At 37.8% G+C, this 23,188-nt stretch overlaps 1 protein-coding gene across 3 annotated transcripts in view; it reads right to left on the bottom strand.

The window, feature by feature from the left end:
- The window catches only part of SHTN1 (shootin 1), a 126,259-nt gene that overhangs the window by 2,647 nt on the left and 100,424 nt on the right, over positions 1–23,188 (bottom strand). For 2 of the 3 annotated variants that reach the window (XM_076009761.1, XM_012774934.2), the window contains exons 15-16: positions 18,324–18,444; positions 13,770–13,962 (exon numbers count right to left, since the gene is read on the bottom strand). The exons of the other annotated variant lie outside the window; for it this stretch is intronic. In XM_076009761.1, coding sequence (XP_075865876.1) covers positions 13,770–13,962; positions 18,324–18,444 — 314 coding nt within the window. The remainder of the gene's footprint in view (positions 1–13,769; positions 13,963–18,323; positions 18,445–23,188) is intronic. 3 annotated transcript variants of the gene reach the window in all.

Here is a 23,188-nt window from a genome sequence, read left to right as displayed (position 1 = left end):
GTGGGCAAGAGTGGAGCTCTTGGGCTTTTCTAGTCTTCCCGGCTAATGCTAGGATCAGGCCTCTTTGTCCCAGAGAAGTGACGGCTACCCATGACCCAGCACACTGCCACCCCACCTCTGGATGTTCCAAGCAGTGCTGGGGGCTGCTGGCCAGCGTGTGCCCAGTGCTCTGCCAGCCTCTCCCCAGGAGCTAGCTTCCGCTATTCCCGGACCCCCTCAAGCAGGCCAGATGGCGGGTAGACACCCTCACCACCACGCACTCTCCCTTGTTGGACTCGCCACAGTCAACTAGTTGTTTCGTCTCTGCTTTTTCCAATACCATGTACACATCCACGAGGCAGGGACTGTTTAGCTTTGTTCATAAATCTGTCCCCAGCACCTAGCGCCAATTTGTTTATGGAGCAAACAAATGAGCAAATACTAACAAGCTGTGAAAGGGTCAGAATGAATGGGGAGAAACCAAAGTTTTGGTGTGAACAGGTTTAGAGGCTTCTCTCGTACAACCAAAACAATGAACTACTGGAAGAACACGGCCTGCATGACCCAGTCACAGGCACAAAACACTCAAACCCAATGACCACACCATTATTTCATTACATGATTAGTAGAAGATTTGTCCAAATGCTTGAAAACCACTCCCTCTGGCTATCAGGTTAACCTGTGTGACTTGGTCGTCATCGTAAGTGACTAACACATACCTCTGTCTTCCTTAGGGGTGCTAAAGATAATGAGGAGCCTGGGGAGGACAGATTCCTTTATTTTTGCCTGAACATGGCAATGCCCAACTCATTTGAAACCACGACACTGTCCATATACGCTGGCCAGACTTTTCAAGACATCTGTTCCAATGCTTTGGGAATCTGTATGGGATGTATTAATGATTTCCCCAGTGGTACCTCTTTTGACTTTCTCTGACTCAGGCAACATCTAAAAGCCTGTGATCGGGGAAACAGAACCACTATGAGTGATATAAAGGATTTATCATGGAAATTAGAACTTAGGCGATGGAGGGCGCTAGTCGGGCATCTACATAAGTCTGCTGCCTCTGCATCTAACGTTGGGCCTGCAGTCAGTTTTCCTGGCAGCTGGGAGGGAAGATGGCCGTAAAGCAGCAGAAATCCAGGACACACTAGAGCTCTGTCTGTCTCTCACAAGCAATCCTGATGACACAGAAACCCTGCAGAATACGCTAAAGCCTTCCACATGGAGCTGCGCATGCACCTGGCCCAGAATTTGGAGAAGCGGGAGGAGGAGTTTAGGGGAGTGGAGACACTGTGGGTCAGCCACTGCCACTGCCACATGCCAATTAGGTGAGTCAGCACATCAGCAATATCGTGCATGAGCTGTAACAGAGCCTTCCCCACATGGACCTTCAGAGGGTTAAAAAAAAATTTTTTTTAAGTCTACTACTTCACTTCTGCCTTCTAAATTTCATGTAAATTTTTCTTGTGGTCAACCAGAAACTGGAAACAAATGGGTAAGGGAATTTTAGGAAATGAAGTTGCAGCACAGCTGAGGTAGCAGGGAAAGCCCTAACAGAGCATGCAGGTTAAGGCACAGGTCTGACTTTACATCTTGGGCCTGAGCCCGCTGCTTTATAAGCTAGCCCATCTGCTCTGAGCATGCAAAGGAAGTATTTATCTCACTCTAGGTGAGCAACTTCCATCAACCCATACTAACCTTCATCATTTCTGGAGAACTGCCATGGATGTTCCCATGCCCATGTATGTCTGCAGGTGAAGGGGAGGTGAACACATCCTAGAAAAGCTTCCTTCATCAGCTGGGGGCTAAAAACTTCCAGGAGTGTTCTCTGGGCTCCACAGGGCAATAAATGGATGTTGATTGAACTGGAAACTCAGAAACCTTGTATTGTCAGGCTGAAATTTTCCTGGAATTCTCAGTCCAAAGAACTTTTCGTCTGTCCTGAAGTAAGCTTCTCAACTGCAGATTAATCTATTATTAAGTCACTGGTAGGCTACAATTTGAGAACTCCTTTATTGATTATCACTGAACTAGGCACAGTGGGCAATTTCTCTGAATCTGTGCATTGAGGGAGAGAAATTGGTTTCTCAAGGATAATGACCACTGTCTTGGCATCCCAAAGGGAAGGCGGAAAGGGACTACGGCAATCATTTCGTCTGACCTGTCCTTTCATGGAGGAGGACGATGGGGCATGGAGAGAAGAGCCTGGCCTAAAACCACACAGCTCATCAGTGGCAGAATGGGAACAAGAGCTGGGAGCTCCTGTGCCCCTGTTCCTGCTTTTTCCACGGCACCAAGCTATTTCCCAAAGGCATCTTCACCTAGAAACGTGAAAATGATACAACAGGCTAATTTTGGCATGTTGACTGATTTCTTTTTGAATCCTCGATCCCATTTGCATCCTCCAAATCTGTAAATATAAAGTTCATCCCTTCAAGCTATCCCTTGTTTTTTATTTTCCCCCTCTGTGGTTTGTAGCTCCTCTTGGTTTGGTATCACTAGATCTGTTCCAGGCTCCCATGGGGAGCTGCACAAGGCTCCTTCTGGAATGAAAGCCTTTCTCCTAGGCCTCATTCTATCTCCACTCCCATCCTACGGGAAGAGCCAGAGAGCCCTATCAGTGATGTGCTCTCCTCCCATGGTGGCAGCTTCTAGAGGGTTAAATCTGAAGCATCTCCCCAAGGTAGAAATCCCAGAAACTCCAATGCAACAATTCAATAGGAATTGTAATATACTATTATTCTGTTCAATTTTTCTACTTTAATGCAACATCTAAGGACAATGACCACAAATAATTTAAAGTCAGCACTTATAAAAAGTAATAGCAACCTTTCTCCTGCATACTACAAAATCTGCAAGTAAAACCTAAATTTTAAGGTGATAAGACGACTAAAATCATGGGATGTTCAGGCTGAGAGGAATCACTGGCGTGAGCTAGTCTAACCTCTTCATTTGTCAGATGAGGAGTGAGGTTAAATGATTTGTCCACCAGCACATACTTAATAATAGCAGATACAGGACTAAAATTCTGGAATCTTGATTTCCTGTCCAATATTATTTTCTTACCACAACATACTAGTAGTCATTTATGATCCAGTCAAAGAGATATTTTTCATGGGTCATTTAAGACCATATGCTCAAAGGCTATTTCAAGACAAAAACAACAAGCAAAATAAAAGCTAGGAGAAATATACCAATCTACACCTCTCTACAAAAGTTGATGCCCAAGTACAATTTGTGCATCCTTTTAGAAACCAGCTACTGTTCCCCAACTGCAGGAGAGCCTAAATGTGGGGCCTGGGCAGGTGGGGCCACTTACTGGTAAAAGGAAAGACCTGACTCCAAATCGCACTGGTACAAGAAGAATCAGAACAATTGCAAATGGCTATGCCAAAGCCAAACTTTATAAAGGGACTCAGTGATTTCTCAGACTATGTTATGAGAGATGAAAGCTCCAGCATTTTAATTTTTAAAAAGCACATCATTGTTTGCATTCAATGAAATTCCTTTCAAAATCAACTTTCCACGTTCCAATTATATTCAACAACATCCTAGCTAACATTTCAGCTGCAATTCAAATTAACTAATGCCCCAAAGAGCCCTAATCGAAGTGGTTCTGAGCTCAATTGAATACAATCAAAGCTCATGAAATGAAGGGGGAAATGCTTATTTCATGCAAATTCTGCATATCACTCAAGCTTAATTTTACTGATAATATAAAGGTGGGACATTTTGAACATTACAGTGAATGAAACTTTTAAGCGGTGAGAGTTATTTTATAAAATGCTACCTCTGAAAAGCTGATTGCCAAACAGTATAAAAATGGTTTGAGGCATAAATGCCAAGTTCATTTCTATTTCACTTCAGAGGTAACTATCTTTCAAATCGCAACAGCTGGACTATTTAACACAATCTGGTGAATCAAAGTATAGTTCTTCTCTGGTCTCCCAGTGGGACGTCTGCATTAGTCTGTGGCAGCCATCCAACAAATGACGCACAGCCGGACGGTCTGAACTCTGTTTCATTTACAATAAAAATGGATAAAACCACAATCGTATTTACCACCTTCAAGGACAGAAAACGGAAAGATTTAAATTTGTCTTTATAAAGTAGTTTCCTGGGAAAACTCCAAAGAGGAGGTTGGTTTTATATTTTCTCTAGTGTAAAAATAAGAAGTCTTACTTTTTTTTTAAGCCCTTTACACAGTTGCTACAGCAGTGAACAGTAGTGGCATTACAGCAGAGGTAGTTTTTATTGTTTCTTTTGGAAACACTGTTTTTTCAAGAGCTTTTAATTTACTTGTCCAAAACTTCACAAAATAAAGTTTCAAACACAGGTGAAACTTTCTATATTATTACCAATTCTAATACTCCTCTTAAATATAACGAAGGTAGAGCAAAGCTCAATTCTTTAGGCTTTGTGTAATTTTTTTTTTTTTTGAACTCCATTTTAGCTCTAAGAATATATTAGTTTGTCTTTGGGGTCTGCTTTCTATTTGAGGAAAAAAACAAATTTAATTTTTAACTATAAAAAATAACATTGGTAAACAAGAGAATACCACCATGCTTGAAAATCTGACATCAGCCTTCTAGATGCTGATTTTTCCTCAAGATTAATAAGAATTCCTTTTTAACACAGGTTAACAATGCCTGAGCAAAGACCTCTGTGTCCACGCTCAGCAATACTCTCTCTGGTTGAGTAACTGCAGCGCGGGCATCCAGCACACAGCTTACCCCCCAGATCACAACGCCACGCTGCGAAGCCTCCAGTGTATGATGGACCGGGACGTTTACAGATTCCAAAATCCACCGACACAAGGAGGCTCGGAAACTGGACCATTCTCGCCGGCAAAAGCAATGCCGATAATGCGTGAACTACAGCTGATTTTAGCTCGGCCAAAGATTCCGAAATGTGTGTGACACTTTTCTTGGGCTACTTTTTTTTTTTTTTAGCATTTTGTAATTCTGCACAAACATTAAGTCACCATAGAAAATCCATTCAGATCCCAGCTATTAAAAGCTGAGTGTTACTTACAAGAAATATTTTGAGAGAAAGTCTTCCACAAAATTCACCATATATAACACTAGCTCCTTAAAAAAAAAAAAGCTGCCATGCACGAAATACTTGCATTTCCATTCTAAGTTTTGAGAGTAATATTTTTAAAAATCTTTCGAGTTTTTCTGTTAATTTACTATATGATATTCTTTAAAAATGTTATTTTAAGATGGGAAGTCACAAAAAATCCATTTGCTACTCTTCATATAGTTATGATATAATAAAGTATATTTCAAATGAAATGCATTTATCAGGTTTCAGAAGTTAGGTCAGTTATTAATAGATCTGAAATTGAATTTAAATTTTAGTCAGCTACTTCTATTTGAATAAATTAAAAAACTCTCCTCTACTCCACTATACATAAATAAAAGGAAACATAAACACTATAGAGACTACTGAAAAAATGGTTTTTAAAAAAACCCTACAAGATACCAAAAGCAACTTGGTTCTCTATGTAGAAATAATATATTTTATACAAAATCTCTTAAAATCGTAGGTGCTTGCAACCCAAGGCAAATGTTAGAAGGAAATTAATTCTTTGAAGAATTGAGAATTACTCAGCAGCATTTTAACAGTCATTTTTACACTAGGTGTAATACATCCTCAACAATTAATCTGGAAGAAGTAGCTGTCTGCACAGCTACTTGGGACACTAGTAAGACAATACTGATAGGCTGATCTTTTGGGCGGTTCTCACAGGATAACTCCTGGGGGGTGGGTGTTGGGGGGGACTAAGTGAGGGGATCTCAACTTCCAGAACATCTAGCTGTTCTGCTAATTTTGTTGTTAAAACTTAATTGTCCATGTACAGGCGCACATGGAGAACCTTTGTAGTAGTGCTTTGCCAAACAGAGCTGTTTCCTGCAGTGTCAGTACACAATTCAGCAGTACTAAGATTACAGGTGAGTGCAGAGCAAATCCTTTAATTGTATAAGAGCATCAGATTAAGCAGTAACGTCCAAGCAGTTCATTCTGTTAGCTAGTAGTCTCTTCTCAGAAACAAATGTTTACAAAGTACAGGGAAGGTGCCCTCTCAACCCCCTTCCCCCTCCCCACCGGGCTCGGAGAACACACACACACAGGAGAAAAAGGGAGGAGGTGATAAGGAAATGGTGGGGGGCGGGAATAACAGGAAGAAAACCCACTCCTTTCCATCAAAGGGGCTAAAAGAACTTCCCTAGTCTCTACCTGAACAAAATGTTGACCCAAAACCTCTGTTAAAAAATGACTATATGGCCAATCAAATTAATTTCTAGCCAAAATCAATGTTTGAGAGAATAATTTTATGACAAGTTTTCCTAAAAGCAAGTTAAGAATTTCACATTTCTATTTGTTAACATATTTCAAAAGCTCAGATTCTCCACTTCTAATCAAAAAAAGCAGTACTTTTCAATTTAATTTTCCTACATTAGTTTCACATTGGAAATAATGAATAAAACTGAAGACACCAGTTAGAGGTCAAATAATGATAAAAATCAATCTTACTTTTAGTTCGAAACCATGAAAAGCAATTAAATTTTTTTCTTTGATGGGAATGTTTGCCTGGTCATATCAACCAAGAGACATCTAAAATGTATCTTTTATCAAGTACACTTTGGTATTCAGATAATGACCCAAACAAGATGAACTCTTACGAAAATAAATCTGTATGGGGCCAAAAGTCACATATATTTATAGACACCCTAGATGCAGAAATTAAATGCAAATTAAAATAAAAATGGTTTCACTGGAAATGAACATTTTTCTATTGAAAATGAAGTCCTATAATTACTACATGGGTTTTTGTTTTTTAAATTCTTCTAGGGCAGAATGTGACCTGTTTTGACTCTCCAAACAAAAAAGCAAGCCAACTGCCTGTCTGGTGGTTAAAAAGGAAATTTAAAAGAGGTTGATAAAACTTACAGTTTTTGAGGGGGTTGTGGGGTGAAAAGAAGCATGATGAGCTAGAGAAATGTTAACAAGAAGAGTCTCTGGGCAATTGTGGCTTACGAGGATCTTTGAGAAACCAAGAGATGAGGAGGGGGCTATGAAATCACTGTAAAACACATTGCAATGGAACCTGAGTTTCCTATCAAATGGGTTCTCCCTTTTGAAGTAAGGTTTTATAAAAGCAATTAGATAAAATGAAAAATCATCTCTGAGGTTGATTACCTTATTTTAGCTGTAACTGTTAGAAGGATCTTCACCTTCTTCAAAGTAATTAATTAATAGAAAAAGTGAATATGGATGAACAAAGGTTAATTCAGACAAGCAGGGCCACTTCCAGCCAGATGAGACTGAGGGACGAAAAGCAAGATGGCAAGAACACAAGATACTCTTGAGCCTCTGCCTGACTGTGATGCAGACATTTTAAGATCTGTTCACCTCTTTCTCCATACCAGAGGCCCACTTGTTCTGCCTCTTTATAACAGAGATGTCCTAAAACATGATGACCAATGGACAAATTCAAAGGGGCTAACTGGACCTCTCTCAAAAAAAGTAGATACAATAATAAAAACTATTTTGGGCTTTAGAATGTATGTTTTTAAAATAACTAGATTCACAGACAGTGATTCACCTTTATATTATCATATTACATTATTTACTAAAGCACCTTTCTAATCCAAAGATTAGGGTCAGATATTTTCAAGGTATTTGACTTCTGGGAATAAACTACTCTTCAGCATGTTTGAAATGTTCAACAAAATAAAAAAATGTGCAAATGAAACTTATGCTGTAGTCTAAACTAGTTGAAGCTGATAGGCTAATTTCCAAAGTTTATCTTGCAACATGGCCCTTTGTTGTATATTTGGCATGAAAAATATTAAAATAATTATTCTTTAAGACTTTTTGCTAATGCTGATTGGCTCTCCTTTTCAGAACTTTTAGTTTTACTGGGTAACATTTTCTTTCCTTGACAGGAGACCTTTTAATTGCTTAGATTAGCCTTAGAAAGAGGATGAGAAAAGGAAGAGATTACACTACCTAGCAGTATGCAGGGTCAGAGGAGCAGGATGTGAGTATCGCCAATGAAGCAATTTACTGCAGAATCCTTGCTTGCTATAGAAGCAATCCTATGGTCATTCTTTTTTCTCCCCTTCTTTAAGTTCTTAAGAAACTAAACACAGTGTGCTATGTCTCAAAAAGCATGGTCTTTGGAGACAGACTTTAAAGGTTCAAACACAATCTGACCCAACTATCAATTAGAAGTATAATTTGGGGCAAGTTGTTTATCTCACTGAGCCTCAGTTTTGTCATGTATAAAATGGGGATGATGTCCAATCTATAGATTTGGGAAAATTAAAATAATATACTACAAGTACCTGGCTTAATAAATGTTAGTGTAGAAATACAGTCACAACAATAAAACATCACAGAAGCAAATTCCAAAATTCTCAATCCTTAAACCGGAAACTAGTTCAATACCTATAGTTTCCACCTATAATCAAGATATACATCCTGTCTACCATTTCAGCACATTTCCTCTTAGATGGGTATTATGGCTATATATTGATGAAGAGTAATAGAAAATATTACCTTAAAAAAAACCCACACACAAAATGGAATGTTGTAGGCTTTTTCCTCCCAAACATTTTTCTAATTTATTGTACCTGTATCAATCAATAATATCAGACTTATGCATTCTATTGATAACAGAGTTAACATGCTTCAGGTACCTCAAATAGGATTAAAATGGAAGACAAGTTCATCCACATAGAAGTATACTGGGTTTTCTTATTTATTGTTCAGCTTATGTTTCTGTTTGTGAAATATTAATTTCCTAGTTATTCATTCCTCAGTGCCCCAGAATGTATAAATGTGAGACCAGTCAACCTAGCTGGAGTGAAAGAAAAAGGGTCAGGCACCAACCAACTGTAGCTCGACTCTACTGCATGGCACTCTTCTGCTCATGTGGTTGGGAGCAAGTATTTATGTCACATTAAAAAATACATACATCTGCAGTGGTGGCAAACTGACAGCTATTTCCAAAAATTGAATCTACTTTCAAAAGCCGAAGTCACTTGGAATATATGTTCAACGTATATTAATAGTAGTGATTAAAGTGAGCCGCATCATCTTTTGATCAAAATAAATACTAACACTAATTCTCCTATAGGACCAACAGAGTTGGCTCTGAAGCAGTCTTTACTTCACATTCACTTTCTCTGTCCCAAGATAAACAGATAAAAATAAAAGATGGCCCAATTTATTTGCTCTGTGATCAGATATTTCTAACTCAAATAGGTCTAAAAGCCTTTGGGGCTACAGTGACAGGGTTGAAATGAGTATGCTGACTCCCAAGAGTACTGCTCTGAAAGACAACACTCATCTTGATTTGGACTTGTAAGTTCTGATGGTATATTTTAAAAATTAATTATTTTACAATTCTGATTTTGTGTGTGTCTTACTATAAATCTATACTGAGAGACATGTTGTAGGTAGAAAATATGTACTTATTTCTTGTTTTTTATTCTAACTATGATCATCTTTACCAAGAGACCACATTTGTTAGGAATTACTGGTGTTTTAGAGCTGCAAGGGACTCGAGAGTGCCTCATCGAATGGCCTCAATTTTAGAGTAGAAGAAACATAATAAAAACATAACCAATAAAACACAATAAATAAAAACATAACTAAATACAGAGAGGTTAAATGACTTATTCATGGTCGTCTGGCCCAGTCACTAACCCAGATGGACCAGTATCTTAGCTTTTGTCCTTGATGGTCCATTATCCCAGCACTATAATTCTAATGTAAGATTAAAAAGGAATATATTGAAATACTTTTCAATATGAAAAGTATATGAAAAGTATTTCAATACATGTATTGGCATGTATTGCCTTAATGTACATGACAACCCTACAACATAGGTGTTACTACCCTCAATTTACACATGAGAACACTAAGTCATAGATTAAATAACTTTCCCAAGGCCAACTGACTGTGGAACTCAAGCCCTGGAAATAACTGGACGTTGCTTGCCACCCTGTTAGTACGCAGGAAGGCACTGATTTTAGGCTTTGTTGTGTGATTATAGATCATTTTATAGCTCACTATAACCTCGAACTCCTGGGCCCAAGCGATCCTCCTGCCTCAGCCTCCTGAACAGGCAGGACTACAGGTCCAGCTAATTTTTACATTTTTTTTGTAGAGACGGGGTCTCGCTGTATTACCTAGGCCCATCTCAAACTCCTGGGCTCAAGCGATCCTCTCGCCTCAGCCCCCCAAAGTGCTGGGATTACAGACATGAGACACGACACCTAGTCTACAGGATCTTATTGATGCAAATGTAAATCATTTTTATTTTTCTGACCCTGCGCAACGCTTGATTAGCCTATTTCCAGTTACTACAGCTGTCTGAAAGTGGTAACGGTTTCTTTGAAAAATTCTATAATTCTAGAGTTTCCTCTTTTTTATATGGACCATCCCACTCATTGATTAGTCTGAATCAATAAGTCTTACTATATTTTAACATTATCAGATTAATGTAGATCAACAGAAAGAACACAAAAGCAAAAATCAGGTTTACGCTGTTCACGTGCTAGGCCAGCTCCTTATACGTCATGACAAAAAGGGTGATTTCGAGCATAATTCCTAGCTGAATTATAATCAGAATAAAATTCAAATTCACTGTGAGATTTAAGATATTATGACTAGACAGTATATACTTATTAGAAATAATTAACAGGATACAAATGTTTTCAAAGCTATTATTAAAATAGAAACAATACATTAGGCTTCCCTAAGCCCTGATTATCCTTTCTTTTTTTTTCCCCTTAAAAAATACCCTTGCTTTGTTTATGCTAATGACAAGAACATTAATGTTAATTAATCCTTATAATTAGGTATTAAAATTATTTCTTGCTTTTTCATAGGTCCCTAGGAAATAAATCAGTACATCTCTGACTTTATAATTTACCAGACAGGAGTTACTTAATTATTTGGAATAGATGCATATGCTGATTTTAGGAATTTATTAAAAATAACTTTTCTAGGGATAGCTTGATGCTATTTAATTTTCTGGTGAAGATCTCATGCAGAAAACATCTTTATTTCTACCTTTACATTTAAAACCTTTCTTAGTAGATTAGCAAACATTTCTGTCCATTTGAGGCCAATCAAGTTAGCCTAGCTAAATATTTCTTTTCCAACTGAGTATTCTATTGTCTCCAATAACTTTATCTGGAGTAGGTATAAAGGTGAAGAAGATATGCAAGTTTGAGCTGCATGTAAATGATTCATGACATGTAAGAAATGTTTTTAAAAACCAAATGATCCAATAAAACAACCAACAAACAAAAACCTCTAATATCTAGCTTACGTGTGTAGGAGACTGTTCAATAATGGGAGAATGCTGGTTAGTTGAACATTCTAATTAATTGAGGGAGTAAGCCATGAAGCTACTAGGGGATACCGGCGTACAAGGTAGAGGGTTGGCAAAAGCCAAGGGCCTAGGTGGAACAGTACCGGGCCAGCAAGGTCAAAGTGGAGGGAAGAGGGGAAGGCAGAATGGTAGGGTCCGGGGTGGAAGGGGGGGGTGTTGGGGCAATAATGTACACATTAGAGGCTACTGTGATTGGCATCCTCCCTTGACCTTCATTCCTGTCAAGAGCCAGTAGTGCCGCTCACCTGAAACACTATGGTGGTGTTGCCACAGATCAAAGTAAAGGCATGACTACGAGAGTACAAAGACAGTTTTAAAAAGCAAAAGAAACATTTCACTTTTTAATTGCTGACCTGACTTCAAAGTGCTTTGAGGTAAGACAATGTGATTGCTTCTACCTTATGATTAGTATAATAGAGTGAACTTATTAGTCAAAGCCAGCCAGAAACAGCCCTGAAAATAACCCTTCTTGTTCCTGGCAGCTAGGCTAAGAAGTTTAACTTCATGTAGTTATATATAAGCTTGTAAGTTCTAAGTTTTCACTTTTAAAGCTTACATGTAACTACATTAAGTTAAACTTCTTTTAGTTATTAAAAGGTTTAAACACAAATGAATGAAGTGTGCCTGTCTGGGAAGCAAATAATTACCCTGCACATACACAAAATTCTCAGATTCATGTGGATAGTCTAATTGTACTTAAGAAACAGATTTTTCAGAAAGGCACTCTTATTTGCTAAATGGCTGTCAATATGAAAATACATGGCATTAGTTATTTTAGCTAAAGAATGTCAAGAACTGAATAATCAAGCATTAGGTTACAAAATTTAAAAGTTAATACAGCAGCACACAGTATCTGTATTAGTACTTTAAGTAGATAAATTAAATTGAAATGTGTCTCTTAAGCAGTCATTGAACAAGCAAGATGAGAAATAAATTGAGCTTCACATCGGCCTTTATGGCATCTAACAACTGTGTCTGTCAACACATGGATCCTTTTCACTGTCAATTCAACACACATTTTGCAGACCTTGGGCCTGCAATTATTTCATTTCCTTTCTTGGAAATGTAATTTCCACTTACTTTTGGAGAATAAAAGGCAGACAAAGGGAGGAAAGAGTTGCAGTATTTTCTGATTAAGACTATCTGTGTAAAATGGTAAAGGCAAAAAATCTATACACACACACTGAAGCATTTATCAGAAACTAACTTGTCTCAGCCAAATTGCTTTTGTGTCTGGATATTGGTTCAAATGTAGCCAGATTGTTGATGTCAAATTAGGTGTTAAACAAATTTAATAGAAAAGATGAAGAATGAATATAGATCATCTTTCTGTAAGAACTGTTCAAATGACTCTAGTCAAAAGAAAGGAAGCACATGACCACAGGAGAAAATGTACTTTTAAACACAATGAAATTAGATAAAACTGTAAATCAGCAAAGAGGGCCATTCATTCCAAAAGAGAGGAAAAAAAGTTAATAGTACCAATGAGAGAAATGCAAGAGAGGAAGAAAATACCAGTTGGCAAAAATAGATCCAAATTGAATTTCAACTTCATTTGTCCACCTTTTAAGCTAAGACAGCTAGAACTACAAAAAAGGGGTTCTTTCTTTCTTGATAGAACAGGAAATCAGAGGTTTAATTAACCATGATTACAATATTCGGCTGATCTGATTTGTCTCACCTCTTCCTTTTCTCTAAGTGACAAACTAGCTGACATCCTGGCAAGAGAACTAAAGCAAAACCGTAGACTAATTTCAAAAAGAGCTTGCCATTGTTATAAAACAAATTGATCCTCTACTAGGTCTGTCTGAAACACATTCAACAGCAGGATTAACTCTTTGACAATCAAAGTGCCACTTTGAAGTAAGACTATATAGATAACTCCTTAAATAGTATGTTTTCATTCTCGAGATAGAGCAATATTAGGCTCATCTTTAGCTGAGGACCAGAAAATAAGGTTGTAAAAAGGTACCCTGCAAAGTAGCCTCTGAAAAATCTAGTATCTTCTTCAGCTGTTCATGAACCATTAAGAGGGATGATCGAAGCATTTAATCTTGAAAGACTGACTGTTTCCTGATGCAGATTAAGTATCATCTAGGTCAAGTCTTTGTGTAGAAGAAGAACCTGATTACCAAACCAGTTTAGGGGAAGGAATTAATTCTCTTCATACATGGTATTTGCTTTGGATCCGAATTGAGAACTCTAAGCTATTATAGGAGCGTTGAATCAAAAGCTGGTTCATCAAATCGAAGAAGAATATTTATTGGCTAGCTAAATGAAAATCTCTCTAAAGAGAAACAAACCAAAGAAACACACAGTCATTACAGATTCTTCTACACACTACTTAGTAAAGAGCATCGTTACTTACTGAAATGTAACCTTGGAACTTGTGCATCCTTCCAATTTACGGGACCCTTCACCTGGCTCAGGTGTTGGGGGGGACGGGCTGTTGAATTCTGCCTCCAGAGTTTTCTTGTTCAAGGCTGTTTTTGTTACACTGGATACAGAACCCAACACTGGCATGGATTTGGACTCTGAGGTGGCTAATATCCCGGTTGGACCTTAAAACCAAACACATACCTCAAGTTTAATAATTCCATATAATGCTTATTAATATGGTTTTGAAAAACAGATTAGCTGAAAATCCTTCAAGAAGTGAAAGGGCCAAGTTTGGTAAAAATTTCAAGAGCATGCTGGAAAATGTCCCTATTGGAAATATGCTCTGTTTTGGGTGGTGCTACTGCTTTTTAATGCAGCAGAGGACCACGCTGAGAAATTGTGTACAGACATTTAAGAAACCACAAAATCCTGGGCCATACTTCCCTCACTGACCAGAGTCCTCAGTAATACTGGAATTGTGAAAACTCTTTTCTTCTCACAGAGTGTGGCTTTCTGACAGCCCTACTTGAACCATTTTGTCTCTCAAGAGTTAATTCTTCCCCAAAACTCAGCCCTGCATTTTAAACAGAAAATGGAACAATGTCAAAAGGCTCTTTCTAAAAGGCTCATGAAGCCTTCTCAAGCATTAAACAGCTTTTATGAACATTTTCATTTTAATATGAATGAGAAGTAAGTGGATTTATTTCCTCTTAAAATACAGACACAGGATCATAAAAATTAAGTGGAAAAGAGTTTGGCTATTTACCTATCGGACTTTTCTGTTCTTTGGGACAGGATTTTAAAACCATAACAGTGCTTGTTACTGAAATTATTGGCATATGAATCTAAAAATTCTGGGCAGTGACGTTAAGCCCTATCATGACTTTTTTCCTGACTCTAGGTAGAAAGAGTCTATCATAGGCAGTTTTTTTCTCAAAGTAAGATTCTAGTATGTCTTTCTTAAAACTTCAGAAGGTATGCCTTTAAAATAGAGATTTATAAAATAACTCACAAATATGCAAATTAAATAATTTCTAAGAATGAAGCTTGAGGACAACCTGGAAAGGTGTCACTCAGAAAAGCACAACATTGGGAGTTTCCTTATTCCTAAGAAATGTCAGATCATCTCCCAAGATGGAAAGTGCTAGTGGGTACAATCCAAAATGCTATCTAATCCCTGACCATTAATATTAAGCTTTGGAACATTATTTTTGCATTTGGATATGATGTGTCTGATGTAATACAATAGCACAACATAACAACTCTATAAATGAAGGTCTATTTGAAAAACCTACCTAAAAGAGAGACTGAAAAACTGTTCAGCCATTCTGTTGGATACCTCCTTTAGCCTCACTCTATGTGGGAGACACAGAACCCCTCTGATCCGGTGGAAGAAAGCATTAGTGTCTGCCTTCCTTATTTATTTCATCTATCCTATCTGGGCAGACAAGTTGGCAACATTATTGATTATTCTAGTTTTAAGGGTGTTTTCCTCCTTGCTATGTTAAGTCTCATGTTTTATGGGGATGTGGGAGTAAAGAGAAAGGCAGAAAGATCAAGAAATAAAGTTTCTGAAAATATGAATATGAAGTTGAATTCAAGATTTGCTACAGATCAGCTCTATTTTGTCCTTGGATAATTGTTGACTACAACACTAGACAGCTTTAAACAATCTGTCCTTGTAAAAAAGCAACTTGTTCTTGCAACTGACACCAACTTAAAAAAAGGGTGAGTAGTGAGCTGAGCCAGAGCTCTTATTTTTCTCTTATACAAAGAGGAATTTTGAAAAATCCACAGTGTTTAGGATTATTATTACTGCATCCTATTTAAGCCACCCAAAGTTCTCTAAGCAGCAGCACTGGCTGATCTTTGAAATGCCAGTTGGGTAGGCCACAAGGCCAGATAAAACAAGGGAACATCAGCTAGATTCATAAGAAAAATTCTAAGGAAAAGGAATGGTTCGTGCCTTGCTCCTGGAGGAAATACCCACTAACCTGGTAATTGTGTTCTGCAAACCTCAGGCTGCCTCTCTTATGATACTTCCTGTCCCCATTTGTGACCTCACGTCTGCTTTCCCATAAGCCCTTGTGTGCAGAAGAAAACCACCTCAGAGAATCAAGTACCTGAGGCACCAACCTGTCCAACTCCTCATCTCTGTCATTATACTCCTGCCATGCAGCTGTGCTGTTTTAACTTCTTAATTTTTCCCTTGGAATTTTCAGATCCATGAACTTTATATTAATAAAAAGATTCACATGGTAAATGCCTCTTCTAGTTTGATGCTAGAAAAATGTTTGTAACAACTAAAAAATAGTGTGCTTTCTTTTTTAGATGATGAGCGTCTATAAGTTTGTTTCCTCTCCTGCCTCACCCCCTTTTTTTGCCTTGGCTATTAGGAAGCTCAAAGAAAATTTCTGCTCAATTATAAGGCTCTCCTTCAGTATGTGTTTCCTCTCTACATCACCAATGTCAGTTCTTATTTCTCCATGCATTTACTAATGGTTCTGTTGAATATATATCTTTTATTCTAACTCCCTTCAATATCAAATTGAGTATATTGGTGAAATACAATAAATAAAATGAAAGATCCTCACCATGCCTATAAAATGTGTGCCTTGCTCTGCTCTTTGAAATATCCAAATTTCCATATTGACTAAAATGAAAATGTTTCCTTATTTCTTTCATCAAAACTCTGAAACAATGAGTGTTGCAAATGTTTGACCAAATTCATGAGTGAAGTAAGAGTGTTTCTGAAGAAACTAAAAGGTCAGTGACAAAACACAAAATGTAAATGACAGAACACTAAAATGGCACTGACAAAGCCCTAAAACATGAAACAATGGAAAGGATGATACAAGCACAAAATGAGTAACAATTCACATGGAGGCTGTGTAATGCTCACAGAGCAATCCTAAGAAAAAAATATCTTGTGGCACACCCTTGATTTTCCAAGAGGTGGTTATTTTGCATGGTAGGGAATCCTCCCAGGATTTTAATGGTAGAATCTCCAGACCAAACTAAAAACTGAATGGTTGAATTTTTTACAAGAAGAAAACAAAGGTTTTACCTTTTTATAATAAAAGTTTGGCTGGTATTATGCTGCTTTGGGTTCAAGGAATCAATTTACTCAATTATTTGGGTAAATGTACATATGAAAACTAGAGTTGGATTATCAAAAATCCATCTTTAATATTCTAGCAACTTAAATGTGGTCAACATTACTCAATATTTTCCAGATTTCAACTGTTATGATGGACTATTTGGAGCTGACTGAGCTGAGTCTAGAAGATTCAGCCCATTAGCTATGGCTGCTGACTTATTTTACTTTACAGTAGGTTTTTTTTGTTGTTGTTTTTTTTTTTGAGACAGAGTCTCACTTTGTTGCCCAGGCTAGAGTGAGTGCCATGGTGTCAGCCTCGCTCACAGCAACCTCAATCTCCTGGGCTCAAGCGATCCTCCTGCCTCAGCCTCCCGAGTAGCTGGGACTACAGGCATGTGCCACCATGCCCGGCCAATTTTTTGTATATATATTTTTAGTTGGTCAATTAATATCTTTCTATTTTTGGTAGAGACGGGGTCTCGCTCAGGCTGGTTTCGAACTCCTGACCTTGAGCAATCCGCCCGCCTCGGCCTCCCAAAGTGCTAGGATTACAGGCGTGAGCCACCGGGCCCGGCCTTTACAGTAGGTTTTTAAAGTCAGCCTCCTACCTGGCCACAAGGGAAAAAAAAAAACCTCATAAAGGTTTCTGTTAATTCCTTATGACCAAGCTGATGAAAACAATTGAGGACATACACAGTTAGTTCTGGAACAGATCTTGAGGCCTAATACATGCTTAACATGACAAATACAAACTGTGAGCTCAAGGCTTGTTCAGATGGTATATTATACTTGGTAACAGAGCTGTAATGTCTCACTTGCTTTACAGGCAGGGACGATAAGCTAAACAGATACAAAGAGTAAAGATGACTTCCCTGAGTCTGTAACTGATGTGTAATTACTAGTACCACTACTAATTACTGTGTGCTCACTTCTTGCCAGACACAGTGCTAAGCATTTTTCATATAGTGACTGACTTACTCTCTAGAATAATTCTATGAAATAGTGCTTTTATTATCCTCATTTTATAGATGAAGAAATTGAGGCATAGAGAGGTTGAGTAATTTGCCTAAGGGCAACCAGCTAATATACCACAGAACTAGGATTCAAACTCACATGGGTCTGGTCCCAGGGCCTGTACTTGATGCTGTATTGTTGCCAAAACCCACCCTGAATGTCTTTACACAGGGTACCTTGCATTAAACAATCAGATCTATAAACATCTGATTATCTTCAAATAAACAAATAAACATACCAATAAATAAAAATGCATAAGAGTTCTTATGAGATATCCATATATACCTTTGCCTATCCAATACTTCTCACTCACATTAAAAATGAATATTTTAATGATTTTTAAAAGATCATTTCATATTAAAAAAGGGACTTAAAGGAAGATGTTTCAGAGATGAAGAGTAGGACCATGGAGAATTCAAACCGGCTTACTACTGCTATCTGCTTCTGCTGTCACCTTTCTGCGACGCAAAATCCTTTCTAACTCAGTTTCACTGTTTTCAGGGTCAAGGGATTTTAAGCTTCTTGAACTAGTGGATTTGTTAAGTGTCCCCTAAAGTGAAAACAAAACAAAAACAAAAAGGTTAATGTCTTAATACAATATACAAAAGAATATAAAAATCAAACCAACAAAACATTACCAGAATTTAAATGGAATTAAGAAATAAAACAAATTTTATATATATATATATTTTTTAGTGTGTAATCTTCAACAACACAGAGTGCTGAATCATTTAGAAGATGCTACTGATGGTGCAGATGCTAGCTTTCGCATCGGAAGAGCAGTGAAAGAACAACTCTTGATGAGCTCACTACATGAAATTCAGCGGTGGGAAGGTACCTGCATAACGATGATTAAGATTCTGATGTGTGTTGACCGGGTGGGGAAGAGAATGGACATAATAAACTCACCTTAGAAGGAAATCTTGATATGCCATACACGAGCCACTAAACCCAAATCCTTGTGGCACTGAAAAATGTGTGGCTGATTCTTCAGAGAAAGTGAGCCTGCTGGCTGCAGGCCTGATGTCAGGGGTGTCATGGCTGCCAAAGGAGGCACGTGATGCTCTCCGGTGGCCTAGCCAAAGGGCTGCACTGAGCACACCTTGATTTCAGTGTGAAAGAGGAAAGTTATAATCATACACAGAGGCAAACAAGGGTCGGGCCTCTTAATTGCAGATTCCTAACAGAGGAGGCAGTGAATATATTTTCCAGGGCCCAGAAGACACTGAAGGAGACAAGAGATGCTATGAAGCCGTGCTCGTGCTGAAACTGACACTGGCTTTCAAGAAGACAGAAAGACCCCTGCGGTGGTTCCCTGCCCTGGCTCCTCTGAGAAGTATGTTACAGAGGGAGAGCTGTGGTTTTCCACCTCTGTTACTAGGCAAGTGTTGGAACAGAACACTGAATGATGTGCTTTTTCTCAATTATATGTAAGAATTTAATACATATATTAAATTCATACACAGACTCAACATTACAAGGTTTTTTTTACCCCCATAAGAAATGCTCACTATTTCTTTGAAACGGTCCTCTTCAACTGTGCCACAGGCTTGGGTAGTGGTTGAAGGGGAAGCCAGGAGAACTATAATCTTTTGATCGGAGGAAATAGGAACCTCAAGTCTGGTATAACTCGCCAGACTTCATGCCAGAGTCAGAAGGCGGCTTTTGTCCACCAAGGCTAATGACCTGCCAGCCTTTGTGATGGCCAAACTCACTGAGGGCTTGTCTTACTCCTGCTCCCTCCACCCTGCCAACTTCCTGAAGGATTCTAAGAATTCTACTGGCTATAAATGGTAACCCATGTTTCTTCTTTAGTCTATAAAATAAAAAAAGTTACTTACAAAATCAGATGGTTACAAATCTCACATGGTATACCTTAGGTTGTTTTGTTTAGAAAAGCTCCCCTCCCCCAATGCTTAAAGTTATAGAAAAGCAGCCGGTTGTCATGGGGGGATATTGACTAACAAGATTAGGAGATTATATTATTTTGCTTCAGATAAGGCTCATATTTCAATCAGGCAGATGATATTTTTTCCCCTGGACGTATCTCTTTTTGCTTTTCATTCAGTGCAAAAATCCATAAAATATAGTAAGAGAAATATCGCATCACAGGTAACACTTTAAACAGGTTATTTTACAATTAAAAAATGAGATGATTTGGTTTCTTTGACATTGAAGATCTGTATCTGCTCATGGAGGAGTCACAAAGTAAATTATGGTTGACACTGATGACTTCTTCAACTATTAACATGAGTTGTAAAACTATTACATTGCTTAAATGTCAAGGACACTCTGTTCTTTTCCAACGGCTGGAATTAATTCAAGGAAAAAGAATAGGTGTGTAGGGTACACACACACATAAATATACCTTCCAAGAATATCCTTTTTTTGATGAATTTATCTTTCACAATATTCTCTAGTTTTACACTTGGATAACAACATTATTTCCCCCAAATCCCTGGCTGTAGTAAACTACCCACCCATACCTGATACTAAAGGAATCCATTTTCCAAGTTCTAAACTTTGAATCTCAAATTTCTTTCTCTATTTACCGACAGAAGTGGTTGATTCAGCTAATATATGAGTAAACTTTAAATTTACAGGGGAAATAATGGAGGGAAAAAGAATTCTGCATGACTCTCACCTGAAATGATGAAGAGCATGACTCTCAAAGAAAGATTTCTGCATGACTCTCAACTAACAGAATACCAAGATTATCTTATTTACCTATTTACGGGCCAGAGAATTCAAACTCAGCAATCCTCAGCCTCTGGGTCAGGTCCCACAATAAATCAGTGATGAGGCTGGACCTAGAACTTACATCTTCCAACAATCTTAGCCTCCACGCTAATTAAATGTTCATAATACTGATTAATCTAATTCTCAGATGGCAAAATTATTCAACAATTTCTAGGTACTTTAAAAACTGAGAATGTTTGAAAAGACCCATAAGAGAATTTCTAAAACCTGTTTTTCTTTTCTTTGATTTATAGCCAATTGAAATTGAGAAGGGATTTTTGGCTTAATTTGTACCAATTTATTATTGAGAAATCACCATTACCACTTAGAGTGGCTTTTCTTTCTTTCTTTTAGAGACAGGGTCTTGATCTGTCTCCCAACCTGGAGTGCAGTAGCGTGATCATAGCTTACTGTAACCTCAAACTCTTGGTCTCAAGCAATCCTCCCACAGTGCAGGGATTCACAGGCATGAGCTACTGCATCCAGCCTACAGTGGCTTTTAAATGACTGGGGTGACTCAAGAGGTTTCATTTCCTATGCCTCAAAACCTTGTGTGACTATGAAAAATGGACTATATATATATATATATATATATATATATATATATATATTATCTGCAAAATATACAGCTTTAAAAATTAAGTGTAAGTAGGTTTGGAAAAATGAATTCTGTTAACACTGAAACTTTAAAAATTGGCTTGAAAATTGTACAGCTCAAAAAATAGAATAGGGTTTTCCAACCCTTCCAAACCAGAGACTGGTTTTCTACATGTGCACTAACTCAGCAGAAGGCCAAATTTCTAAGTCTTACAACTTGGGTCACATTTCATTTCAGCAAAAATACCTGAGCTTCTTTCCTGGTCTCTGTTCTACAAAAGAACTAAACATAGTGTTTCCTGGCATCTCCTGGCACAGGTGCTGGCTTTCCACTTCAGCACACAACTGTAGGCTTTCCATGTTCTTTCATATTTGTTTTTCACATGTCATGATTGTGAGGTTGGCATCATGTGCTTTTCTGGGTACTAACTTTGATAATCCAAATAATCTAAACTTTAGCAAGAAGCACCAATAAAGATCCATCTGTTAGCCAAACTGAGCTGGGGGCTGTTGCTTTCTCCCTTCCCTCCCCTCCACCCTCCCCTAGAAGAATAGGTAAGATTTCTTGGCCTCAGGTGATTTTCCTGTTACAAATGGTCCATTTTCCCACAAAGAAACAGCTGCCATTTGGCAAAGAAAGAGTAGGAGAGAGGATCATGAGTTTCACTTTTTAAAAAAACTTAATGCAAAGAAATAATATTGTCAGAATAACTGTTGGTGATATATTAATGCCAGACAAGATTCAGGGAAAGAAGGATGGGGGCAATTTGCAGAAAAAAAAATGATATTTTAAAAATGTTTATAATTTGTAAATTAGTTCAAATTTCTCTCCTCGAAGTGGGACAAAATTATGGTGAATATGATATTTATGCTGTAATTTACTAAACTTGCTACCATCCAATGCACTTGCTAATTTATCAACTTGCATTACCAGGGAATGGGATATCTTGAACAATCACATAATATCATATGCATTTCATATAGATGTCTGATTTTTTAAATAAACCTAATTTTTAAAAAGTCAAAGTCAGTGTGGTTTACTGTTTCATGGATGATCAGAACAGTGCCACAGAGAACATCTTTATGGACATTAATTAGCATCATAATGCAGACACAACAAAGGTGCTCTCATAGGAAGTTCTCCACAGGGGAACACTGAATAACAAAATTTTCCCATCAAAGAATCCATTGGATAATAACCACATATTTTTTCAATGATTTTAGTACTTTATTCTGTAGGTAGACCACCACTGCTAACCAGTGATATACCTCTCTTCAGTGCTAATCCCACTCACTTAAAACTGCAGCAAACTAATTGAGCCATTCTGAGTTAAGTCTACTGTTTAAAGACATGCTTGATGAAAATAATCTTGTTTACCACAATTATGTGCATGTCTACATGCAATGCATAATTAGCCCAGTAACAACAGACATGGGAGTATTTAGTCCTATACCTCCGCCCCTCTGTTTGTTGACTTACTGTGCATAATAACTGGGACCGTAACAAGATCTGAAAATAGAGCTCTTAGTATCTGAAACATTTTCAAAGTGGCGCGTTTGTTTCTGACAGCAACTGTTGGAGAGGGTAGTAGCCATGTATTCTGTTGGCAAAAGCTCACACTTTGGAAAGAAGTACGACTAGGGAGGGACATGAAGCATCCTTGCCAACAGATATGAATTGCCTTTAGAAAATGAAATTAGTAATATATAGAAAGGGCCTCTTATTTTATTCTCCAATTTATCATCAAATAATTGTTTCAACTGTGAGCAAAGGCAGATTGGGATCCTGAGACTAACATATTTGGGTAGGAGCTCAGATTTACGTTTAGGTGTCAAGAACTCCACTTTCATGCCTCAAAGTAAAGCACTACCCATCTATCATATTTCTGTTATTCATAAACATGTACAGATTCTTGCACGTGGCCAGACACTTGATCTTTAAGCTGTAATGCCAGGAT

This window comes from Microcebus murinus, chromosome 14 (assembly GCF_040939455.1).
Source record: "Microcebus murinus isolate Inina chromosome 14, M.murinus_Inina_mat1.0, whole genome shotgun sequence".
NCBI lineage: Eukaryota > Metazoa > Chordata > Mammalia > Primates > Cheirogaleidae > Microcebus > Microcebus murinus.
Note: the sequence above shows the minus strand (reverse complement) of the source record. Positions and strands in the feature narration are given on the sequence as shown.